This window comes from Oryzias melastigma, unplaced genomic scaffold, assembly GCF_002922805.2.
Source record: "Oryzias melastigma strain HK-1 unplaced genomic scaffold, ASM292280v2 sc00993, whole genome shotgun sequence".
Taxonomy (NCBI): domain Eukaryota; kingdom Metazoa; phylum Chordata; class Actinopteri; order Beloniformes; family Adrianichthyidae; genus Oryzias; species Oryzias melastigma.
Genome location: NW_023417578.1, coordinates 1 through 12,121, shown reverse-complemented (window position 1 = coordinate 12,121; position 12,121 = coordinate 1). Strand labels below are relative to the sequence as shown.

Genomic DNA, 12,121 nt, shown 5'->3' with positions numbered 1-12,121 from the left:
TGTCGTTTTTTGGTGCGCTGGCAACCCTTGGGAAGAGGTACCCGACTCAAGCTGGTCCTTGGGACATGGGTACCTATACCCAAACCTGGTACCCTAACCCGGTACCGGACACGGGACCCCTGAACATCCGGCATGTCAAAAAAGATGAGTTAGGGACACCCAAAACGTCCATTTTGGTCCTTAACCAAATGTCAACATGTTCAAAAAGGCAGAGATGCCTCAATTCAAGCATTTCTTGGTGAACTTTCTTACTCGTGGGCCACAAAAGGTTCTAAACTTTGACTGAAGGGCCGGATCAGGAGCTCATTCATGGCGTACTTTGGTAACTCGCCACATAAAAAAGGAAATAACACGGGAGCCGGAGGAAAACATGCCTATCCTAGGTATGTTGATGTTGGGAGTGGGGTCATCTGGACCCCATAACTTCAACTTGTCACTGGTGTCCGTGGCAGACTGACCACCTTCATCTACATTTGTCATGGGATGGATAACACGTCAATGTGATGCTTGGGTCATCTGGACCCCAGAAGAAAGCATAAGGGTTAAACTTGATTTAAAATTACTTTGAAACAGAACATTTTGGAGATTTTTGTTCTCATTTTAGTACCAATGGGTCGATGCCTCTCAAGGAAACTCTGAGTTCATGTGGTGTTAGAATGATTGGAAAAACGACCGTCAGACGAGGATCGGAAAAAAAAAACAAATCTTCAAACTCTACATTAATGCAGATTAATTTTCGCCTGAACACATTTTTATTATTTATTTGTAGTGTTCCATCTGTAGGGAGAAAAAAAAAACATTAAAACGTGTAATCAAAATTGTTTATTCTAGTTTGACGGGCCAGATTGAATAGTTTAACGGGGCATAATTGGCCCCCCTCTGTTCTAGATGGTTATCATTGACACTTCCTTATTTCTTTTCTGAATCCCACTCTGATAAAAATCCTGTTTTTTGGTGTTTTAACATGTTATAGTCCCATTTTTCTGATGATGGAGGACAAATATTAAGAACATTAAACTCAAAATTGCCTTTCTGAGCATTTCTTTATTCTAGTTGTTGAGAATCAGGAGCAGATGAAAATATGCTGTTGGTAGAAGATTGTTGTGATGCTACAAGCTCTCTGCTCCATTCTGATACACCGACTTGTTGACAAACAGATCCATGAACGGATCTGTTTTCCTGGAATCTGGCTCAAAACTGTTCGTCGGGATAGCTCCGATGTTGCTCACCATTTTTGTTGCGCTGCTGATGTTAGCTTGGAGTTGTGAGGGGCTGTAAGCTAGCAGGGAATGTGTAAGCAGATGGATGATGGGAAGTGAAGTGGGCTTACTTCTGTATAAAGTAGCTCTCAGGTGAATTTCTAATAAACTACTGCTGGTTTGCAAAAAAATATTTCCAATTTTTTTTTTCATTTTAGTCACGATTTAGGCTAAAAACATTAAAGATCACATGGAACAAGTCCAAGCTAAATCAAAAGATGACCAAAGTTTATCCACAAATAGATCATTTTATGCTGGAATCCATCTAGAATCATCTTCAAGGAAGCTAATATTTATGCGTAGCATTCTATTTACATTTAAAAGAGTTTATTTTAAACCTAGCACTAGCATGCTAGCTAGCTTCAAGAGCATGAACTTCAGGTGACTTTCTGAGCTTGTTTTTCTGTTTCCTGAGCAACAATCAGATTTTTTTTATCAGGTTAACTTTGTTTATGCTTTCAATTGACCACATATTTTGTTTTTCTGTTCTTATCAAAGATCAGGAGCTCTGTAGAAAACTGATAGAACACATCAGAAAAAAAAAACAAAAAATGTTGGACTTTTTGATCAAATTCATGAAGTGGAAACAAAAGTGGGATCAAATCTGTCTGTGTTGAAGCTTTAGCCTTGATTCTCTCTGCTAAACATTTACCAGGAGAGAAAAAAGACTGTTTGATTGGATCACTGGCTCTTCCCAAAGTTCCCAGGCAGATTAAATGACAAACAACTCCAGCTCCTCACGGTTCTGCTTCCACACAGAGGCTGAGTGTTCTGCTCACTGATCCTGTCGCCCTCTGCTGTCTGTCTCCACACACTGCAGGAACCTTCCCCTCGCCATCGCCATTTCCATGCCCATCGTGACGGTGATCTACATTCTGACAAACGTGGCCTATTACACCATCCTCCCCATCAACGCCATCCTGGACAGCGACGCCGTGGCTGTGGTGAGCGTCCGACCTCTTGATTTAGATGCTCGTTTGCTGTCGTTTGAAACCCCGCCCTCCTCCTGCAGACGTTCGCAGACCAGGTGTTTGGCGTGATGAACTGGACCATCCCTCTGGCCGTGGCTCTGTCCTGCTTCGGCGGGCTCAACGCCTCCATCGTTGCGGCCTCCAGGTGTGTGATGGCGTTTTGAAACCGCCCCCTCACTCGCCGCCGCTCCTCCTCACCTTGTTGTTGTTGTGTCCCATAAGGCTGTTCTTCGTGGGATCCAGGGAGGGTCACCTGCCCGACTTCCTGTGCATGATCCACATCAGCCGCTACACTCCCATCCCTGCGCTGCTCTTCAACGTCAGTCCATCCTCACCGTCTTTCATTCTGTCCACTCGGCGTTCTGACGTCTTTGTTCCTGTCCGCAGGGCTTCATGGCTCTCATTTATCTGTGCGTGGAGGACGTCTTCAGGCTCATCAACTACTACAGCTTCAGCTACTGGTTCTTCGTCGGTCTGTCCATTCTGGGACAGCTTTACCTGCGCTGGAAGGAGCCAGACAGAGTCCGACCTCTGAAGGTAACGAACCTCAAAGCCGCTGAGATTTGTGGCGCACCTCCGCAGCACTGAAGGAGATCTTCTTCTGCCTCCACAGCTCAGTCTGGTCTACCCCATCATCTTCTGCATCCTCACCGTCTTCCTGGTGGTGGTGCCTCTCTACAGCGACACCATCAACTCCCTGATCGGGATCGTCATCGCCCTGTCAGGAGTGCCCGTTTACTTCCTCTGCTGCTACATTCCGGCCTATAAGAGGCCGATGTGGCTGCGAAAGTTTATTGGTGAGACTCTTGAAAGGCTCTTCCTCCATTTTTTATGCTTTGGTTTTAATTTTGGGTAGAGGTTCAGATTAGGGTACCTCACAATACAATGTGATACATGGCTGACAATATCGATGATATCGCAACACTGCAATAATTGGTGAAAAATCATCTGTAACAACTCAAATTATAGAGAAAAACATATTTTTGGGGAAAATACTGTATATCCCCATTTATTTTTGATCTTGAACCCAATCGGGCTGCCACGATTGGTCGACTAATCGACTATTAAAATAGTTGACGACTAATTTAATAGTCGAATAGTCGTTACTTTATATTATATGGAGCCAGAGTAAAGTTGAACAAAGTTGTTAGCGTTCAGCAGCAAAAAATGCTCTTTTTTATATTTGAGTCATTGAGACAAAATCTTTATCTTTTGTTAAAAAAGAGTTCCTTTGTATGAGTCGCACTTTTAGGGAGAAAAGTGTGACGTTTCAGAACAAATCTGCCAAGCCCTGTGTAGCTAAAACAATAAATAAATAAGTAAAGAAAATAATAATAATCTTTTGATCTGTATAAGAAAAATATCAAAGTTTAAGAGGAAAAGAATCAGATTCTCTTCCATGTTTGTTTTGGACGACACTTCTTCTTCTGCCGTCTAAAATTAAGTATTCTTAAATAAAATAAAAATTAAAAATACAAACAATGTGAATGTAAGGGTGTTGGTTCAAATCCTTTCTTTGTCCTTTCAGAATGAAGTTTGAACATTTCTGTAGGAAATATTTTTAAATTTCTTAGGTATTTTATTTTGAAACACACTTATTGTTGAAGTCACTTCCTATAATTGAGTAAATTTCTGTTTTGAGACTGCACCCCCATATTTTTCAGATATTGAGTAACTTTTACTTGAATATACTACAGTTTTCTGCTCTAAACTAGAATTGAAGTATATTTTGGAATTCCTGAGGAAGTGTGTGTGTCTTTATGTGTGAGGTCTACAATGTTGTTGTGCACGAGTGTATTTTCTTTCCCTCTCAGTCCAGATACATGCTTCACAGATTAACTGGTGAATCTAAAAGAAGTGATTTTGTGGTCTTGCAACAGACCAGCGACCATTCCAGGGTGTACCCCGCCTTTAACCCAACAGTAGCTGGGATAGGCTCCAGCAACCCTCTGTCAGGTTCTGAAAAAGGATTGGTGTGTTTTAAAAGTAACTCAATAAGTTTTAATAAAATATGCAAATAATGGAAGATTAATACCAATGAATTTGGAAAATGAAAGACCTGCAGTTGTGCTCTCGTGTACCTCAGTGAGCAGTGTGTTTGCCCAGATTTTAAAGAACTAAATAGTTTAAAAATGAAGTATTTTAAAATAGTTTAGATTCAAGTTATATGTTCAGAATTTGGAAATATTTGTGGACCTTTTTGTTTTAAGCATGTTTCAAATATACGCTCACCGGCACACCTGTCCAACTGCTAGTTAATGCAAATTTCTAATCAGCCAATCACATGGCAGCAACTCAATGTATTGAGGCATGGTGAAACCGAGCATCAGAATGGAGAGGAAAGGTGATTGTTGTGACTTTGAGTGTGGAATGGTTGTTGGTGTTCTGAATATTTCTGAAACTTCATTTTTATAGTTGTAGAAACATGTTGAACTGTATTCATAGATCTTTTAAAGAGCTCTCATATTTTAAAAAAAAGTCCTATTTTAATGCTGTATGTAAGAATTGTTTTAGAGCAGCTAAAGATTAATAAAATAACACTTTTTTGGCCTCATTCTAGGGATGGAATGACCAAAAACAGTCTGTACAGGAACTGATACGTCTGTGAAATTATCAGTGTTTTAACTGGGCGGATAAACAGCATCATCATCATCCAGAAGACGACAATCAACAACTGATTATTAGATTTAATAATAACTACTTTTTTGTTAGATAATTGGCAAAAACGTATCACCGTTTACCAAATAGGTGTAGGCTAAATAAAAAAAAAGTTTAAAAGTTGCAGCATGTGTCTAAACTCAAACATTATTAGAGTTTTTGGAAACACTTTTAATCTCTAAAAGTGTATATAGAAAACATAGTTTTGGATCAAAGTGTATTAATGTTTTTGAATTTTCTAGGTAAATGAAGCTTTAAAAATATGTCACCCTAGATGACAGATGCATTTAAGCAGAGATAAAGTCTTAATCCTTCTGTTCCGTCTCTTCCAGCTAAAAGTGGCGTCCTCATCCAGAAGGTGTGCTTCTCAGTCCTGACAGAGATGGACGTGAAGTCAGACTAGTTTGATCTCAACATCCTGCCGGAAGAGGCTCATTCATTCGTGACTCAGCCGTCTGAAGGCCTCTTTGGGACCGACATGGACTGAGCTGGACCTGGATCCACCCAGTAACCGTGGACGCGCAGACAATCGGCTTTGGGGATTTTAACATTTCACCAACACTCCTGAAGGAGACGCCTTTCTCTGTGGACTTGTGCCTGTTCATATAGAATTATTTAATTGAGATTTAAAGTATTTTTTGTGAAACCGACATGAAAAACCCTGAAGCACTGCTGACCGGCCTTGAAATTGCCTATTCTATTCTATTTGTTTGCACAAAGCGATAAAAGACTTTAGATTCAAATATCACGTCCACTCGTTTGTACAAGAGTTTGTAAAATGTTTTTTACTGGGATCTGTTTGATCTGGTGAAGTAAAGGGCTATTTTCACAAATAAAAAGAATTCTTTTGTTGTTTTTATGACAGTTAAATGTAATTTTTCTGCTCAGACCTGACAGATAAAAACAAATTACAAATTTAACTCTAGAAAAATCTGACTTTTTGATTTTATTTTGAAATGACTAAAAAGTAGAAGACCTATGATAGTAAAATCGTAAGAGATTTTATATTTTATTCACTTAATAAGCTAATTTTATTTTTTATTAATTCTGAAAAAAGTTGAGACAAGCCAAACTTACCTAAAAATTAGCCCGTTTATGAAAGATTAATCATCAAATAGTATGCTTGTGTAATTAATTAATAGTTGTTAAATACTTTAGAATCAGTCTTAAAAACACTGTAATGCCCAATATTTTAAAGAATTTACAGAAAAATCTATATATTTTTTTGGAATTAAAATATTTTTGAAACCACTTTGATAAAATCCACTTTTTTTTTTTTAAGATACAAATTTTAGTAATGATACGTAGGGTGATTTGGTAATTTTATGCTTAGAACAATGTTAGTTTGAGATCCAAAATATTAATTTCAAGAAAAAAAAACACCTTATTTACCAACTGTCCCAAATTTGATACATACATTTTAAGATTGTCTAACTGTATTGTAAAGAATAAATTGCGAACATTTTCTAAATACAAGTTATAATTTAAAAATAATAGATAACAACAGAGAAGTTATTCCCACCATAAAGCTGTGAAAATCAGATAAACCTTTTCCCGCCAAAAGTTTTATGGAGGCAGCCATTTTGAAATGAGTAGGAAAATTGCTTCTACTGCCTCTAGTGGAATAATGATCAACTGCAGAACAGAAAACATGGTCAAACCCACATATTAGAAGTCTTTAGGGAAAGTTTGTATCTTCCTAATGAGATGGGGTGTCAGAAACTTGTGTATCGATTTGATGCAAACTATTATCCCGGGTTAATGTCATATTGCATAGAAGATAATGTTTTCATGTCACGTCAATAATTGAATGTTTTTACCTTTTTAAATCATCTCGTCTATGAACTACCAAAAACTAAATCTGATTTTTATTGAAATTCAGTAAACTTTAGCTTTTTGTTTGTCAGTTTCAAATTTTCATGTTTTGAAATAAGAGGTAATTTTACCACTATGCTCTTTTGCTGATAACATATTCAAATTAAGCTCATTTTGTGCATAAAACCGATAGATTTCATGATTGAAACGAGTCATTCATGATCTGTTGTTGATCAGACTTTAAAATTGTGAAATAACTTCTAAAAAATATGAGTTGAACAATAAGACAAAGGAAACTGTTTTGAGGCATAGTTTGTACTTTAGTTAGAATAATACACGTTCACAACCATCTTCAAAACGATCCAACTTTATCTATGTACACAATCACAATGAAGCTCAGCAGAGATCATCCGATGGTGTCCTTCCACGGCCTCGCTTTGACATCAGCGGATTTGCCTTTAGAAGAGGCAGCAGCGATGGGAGGAGTCTGCTGCAGGGGATTGTGGGTAAAAGTCTGCCTTAATGGACCTGCAGTGTAAATGGACAAATTAGAACAAAACCGGGAAAAAAAAAGGTTTGGATGTTTGGAAACTCAATTAAAGGGGGAAACAGTGAAGTTCTGCTCTTCAGAAAATACGATGAATGTGAAGAAATAAAAAATAAGTGTACAGATTATTGCAACAGATTTATAACTAATTTAATTATCCTTTAAATGAAACAAACTTTAGTGAACTTGCGTTTTTTTCCTTAAAAAAAAAACAAAAACTGTTAAATAGCTGTAAAATACTTTTGTGTAATGGATCACAGTGACCACAAGGGGGCGACATAGCAATATGTTTCAATGCTGTTCTTTTTTGTTTAAAAAAAAAAACAAAAAAAAATGTTTGATGCATAAAACTAACATATTATAAATAAAAATAGCTTTACTAAATAATTAAAATAAGAAGTATTCACATTTTGCTGTTTTTTTCTATTTCTTTATCAGTTTTTTGGTCTCCAGAGTTGAACTGGGTCTCACTGACCTTTAGCGGCGATGTCCAGATGGTTCTTTATTCTTCTTTCTCTCTCCTCCAGCTGCTGAGCCAGCTGAGCGTTCTTCCAACCTGAACACCAAATCAGGCATAACAGACAATCCGTTTGAACTTTATAAATCTGGTTACGTGATCTACAACATGATCTGTCCTCTTTTTTTCATTTTACCCTTCTTCATGCTTTGGATCAGCCCATCGTTCTGGGGCAGAGCGGAGGCCGGGTGCTGGATCTTTTCCGGGATATTGAACTTCCTCCTGACGGCGGGATGTCTGAGCAAAGCCACTTGACCGAGTGAGAAGAGGTTAGAGGTCAGCCAGTAGGTGAACACAGCCTGCAGGACAAAAATGGTAGCAAATAAGTGTTATTTGAATTTAGGATGGAGTAAGAAACACAAATCAAGCTGCTTTTGAGTCGTACTGACTGTAGGGAAGTTGATGGTGAGGGGGAGGATGATCAACGGCATGATCCTGAAAACCGTCTTCATGGCTCGCAGGTTGGGGTTGTCGATGCCGGACTCTGCACCAAGCTGAGGAAACAGACGGAAATCCACGCTCACATTTCAAACCAAGAACAACGTTAAAGTATTCAGCTTTAGCAGCCGCCTCACTTCCAGGATGAAGAACATGGTCCCGGTCACAGCGATGGGCAGAATATAGAACGGATCGGCTGCCGTCAGGTCGGTAAACCAGAGCATTCCTCCCGTCTGCAGGCTGGGAACCGGCAGATACGCCATCTTCCTCAGAGCGATGAAGAAGGAGATGAAGACGGGGGCCTGAGGGAAGAAACGAGATTTAAACCCCAGAACAGGAATAAAAAAAAACAGAGAAATACAGTCGTCTTGTTTATCGTAGAAGATATGTTCTAAAAATAGGGTTATAGATGTTTAAAGGCTTTAAAACTCATCACTACACACTTTTTCTTCAATAAACATGAATATTTTAATAGTTTTCTCTCTTATTTAAACTCTCAAAGTTCAAAACTTCATAGAAAAATAAATCCAGAATTGCAGAATATCAAAGATTTATGTCAACATGGCAAACTGAACATATTCTGTAAAGGACACACAGCAACAGCCAATCAGGACACAGAACACAGTGGGCTGTTTAAAATAAAATTAAAAAAAGCAGAATTGCCCTAAAAAAATTCACAAAACCGCAAAAGGTGAACCGTGACACAGTGAGAAACCACTGACTCACAAATATTAGCAAAAAATCTCATTAGGCTTTAAATACAAAACAAGGGAGTTTATTTAAATATACTCCTAGTGACCAAACTGACGTAACATCCAATTGTAACAATAAGATTTGTCCAACATAAAAAAAGGGACAAAAAATATATATATTTTTAGTGGATATTCCAGACAGATTTGGTATTTTAAAGTCTATTTTCAAGCATTTTTTTCTCTCAGTTTTTGTAAATTTGGTCTCAAGTACTTTATAAATGTTTGATCAAATACATGTTTTGAAGCGTTTCAAAAAATTAACTTTAGGCTTTTATGTGTTGTTTTTTTTTTCCTTTTTACTGATCCGAACGTTGAGTTGTGTGATCCGTTACACTCATATTTTAGAGCTACGTTCACACCGCCGAACACACATTGAAGGCTAAACCAGGTCAATCTTTGATCAATCTGAAACTTGGATTTGGTAGCGACATATAAACGCGTCCCTTTTTAATTCCCAAAAGAGCCAAACATTTAAAAATTGATCCTGAAGGAGAAATTACTAATTGATATTTATGCCAGGACGAAAGTATACCACACCAAATCTTTCATATATTGGAATAGAGCTGTAAAAAATAAAACCTCTACATTTGCACCAAGTCTCTTCCAACAGTAGGGGGCGACCATGAGCTAATAAACAGTAGAAAAAGAAAAAGATACCCCTCCCTTTTTGTCCAGTGTGAACACCAGGAGCTGAAAATGCGTTCAAGATCGGTCGGTGTGAACATAGCATAAACAGTATTTTGTCTGACGTCATGAGAACAGACGAACCTGGACCAGAGGAACCAGGAAGCCGCGCAGAGGGTTCACGTCATGCTTCTTCTGGAACATGTTCAGTTCCGAGTACGCTTTGGCAACTGTAACAGACAGGAATCCACTGGTGATGACCTCCACTTTTTCAGAAGACTTATAAAAAGAAAAGAGTCTGACATTCAAACTTGTTCCCGCTCTGCTTGGCCTCGTTCATTTTGTTGGTGAGTTTGGTGATGTCCGGGAGCACGTTGTTCAGCTTGGCCGCTTCCCTCTGACCCTTCACGATGACGGGAAACACGGCCAGACGGGCCAGCACGGTTCCTGGAACCGGACGGAAACGGTGAAACTCCACAGCCTGAGCCGTAGTTTACGGCTCTCTAAGAATCGCTGCTTACCGACGACGATAGCGCCCCACCACGGCAGACCCAGATCCATGTGAAAGAACTCTAACAGGTTCTGGATGAGACCCACGGGGGTGTGACCGGCCAAGCCCAGCTCTGCCAGCCGAGGTTCTGCCGACAGCGCCTGCAGGAGGTCCACTGCAGTGGGGGCCGCGTCGCCCGCAGCCGACTGCAATATTATAGGGTCGGCGGGAGTGGGAGGAGCTTCCAGGAGCAGAGACGGAGCAGAGCTGCTGCTGGACGCTGCTGCGTCGATCTGAAAGGTTTACAAACAAACATTTGGTTAGAAAACCAAATCAGCAGGTGAAGCGAGGATTTTTCAGCTGCAGGTTCAAACACCTGTTCAGGTACCGTCTGTGGGATGACCGGGCCGGTGGGCGGAGACACGGCTGGACTGCTGGAGGCTTCGATACTAGGCGCCGCCATAAACCCGTCATCAGGTGGAATCTGTCAAACCAAAGATGAATTCATGAGGAAAAAAAAGGAAACTTTAAACTTAAAATGTTTTTTTTGTTGTAAATATTTCCACACATAAACAAACTAAATTTGCACATTTGAAAAATAAATTTTAGAAAGATGAGCCGCTGCAGTACAATTTTATCTTTGTGGCTCTAAAATATTTTACATACAAAAAAGATGCACAGTTGATTTTTTTTACACTAAATTTCCACTTAAACCAATTGACCAATCAGCATCCTTCTCAAGTCAGCAACCAATCAGCATGCAGCCCCTTATTATAGTCTGATTAAACACATTAAAGTAATTTTCGTAAATCATATAAAACATAAAATACATAATAAAAAAAATACACTATAAATATACATAAAAAGGATGAGTGAGCGTATATTTAACATAATCATAATGTCAGAAGGAAGAAATGGCTCATCTAATTTTTTTTTATAATTTCTTCATTAAATCTCAGTTTTGTTTCCAAAACAATCAAACACCCTTATCTGATTATGAGTTACTCCTTCTATATTTATGAGCTGATGGAAAAACTTCTTACATGTTCATTTTTCCGATCAGTCGTATTTTGTCTGCAGAGAAACATATTAGAATTTCCTGAACAAAGTTAGTTTTGAATTGTTTTTATTGATTTATTTGCCTATTTTTTTTACTAAATGGTGAGAAATATTGGAGCTATTCAGTCTTATAGTTTTGATCCAAAATGGATCAATTTTTTTGCAAGAGGATGCATCAGAATTGAGCGGTGCTGGGAGTTTGTGGCTCACCACTTTAAGCCGTCTTCTCCATCATCATCAAAAAAAAATAATAAAATAATGTCACAAGAAACACCAAAGAGTGGAGCTTTAAGAGGGTTCAGAAAATAAATTAACAATTTATTTTATCACTAGGATTGTGTGCTGAAACCAGTGACTGTGTAAGAGAACTGGACTGAGTGACTCCTCCCCCTGATGTCCAAACAGGAAGTACTCGTCGATTTCAAGAAAGAAAAATCCCATAAACCTTTACTGAAAAATAAGGAACTATTACTCTACTTGTCTTGCTCTGATACCTTTTATTTTAACATTTCTTGCCAATTATATATATATTGTTTTTGCATAAGTTATTCAAGTTATAAAACCGACCAATGTGTGTTCGCCATTTTCTAGTCCTGTCTGAATCAACAATTCAAAAATAAAGCGCCCTGAAAATTTCCCAGAAGTCTTTGTGATAAAACTAGAGTACATCGATGCTCACTAGATTAGCGAATATAGACCACAATGCATTGCAAATAATCTTTGCGAAAAAAACTGTGTTTAAAAATAATTTTTTAATGAACCTTCCATATTTTCATCATTAGAACACAGTGGAATCACAAATAGACGTCACGAAATGTTCAAATTTATTCAATTTTAACAGTAAAAACAACAACTAAAATAGTTTTTCAGTAGTTAGAGATCAGGGTGGGAATTCGGATTTAGTCATGGTCTAATGTTCTGTAGTGGTGGGGGTGTATATGGGGTTGGAGCCAGGGGTAAACCATATCCTACGGGTGACATCACACTCACT

The 12,121-nt window shown here is 38.5% G+C and overlaps 2 protein-coding genes across 2 annotated transcripts; one reads left to right on the top strand and one right to left on the bottom strand.

Annotated features, from left to right (window-relative positions):
- Positions 1 to 2,086: 2,086 nt before the first annotated feature.
- On the top strand, positions 2,087 to 5,741 carry LOC112138271 (Y+L amino acid transporter 2; the record flags this gene model as incomplete). Its single annotated transcript, XM_024260832.2, is given in 6 exon segments — positions 2,087 to 2,203; positions 2,272 to 2,375; positions 2,453 to 2,549; positions 2,618 to 2,767; positions 2,844 to 3,027; positions 5,221 to 5,741. Coding segments are annotated over 6 exon segments (723 nt in total), but the record flags the coding sequence as incomplete, so codon positions are not given.
- A 1,261-nt stretch (positions 5,742 to 7,002) lies between these two features.
- Positions 7,003 to 10,555, bottom strand: LOC112138270 (mitochondrial inner membrane protein OXA1L; the record flags this gene model as incomplete). Its single annotated transcript, XM_024260831.1, is given in 9 exon segments — positions 7,003 to 7,231; positions 7,726 to 7,806; positions 7,904 to 8,066; positions 8,157 to 8,261; positions 8,343 to 8,507; positions 9,726 to 9,811; positions 9,885 to 10,028; positions 10,103 to 10,364; positions 10,448 to 10,555. Coding segments are annotated over 9 exon segments (1,236 nt in total), but the record flags the coding sequence as incomplete, so codon positions are not given.
- Between the last annotated feature and the right edge of the window lie 1,566 nt (positions 10,556 to 12,121).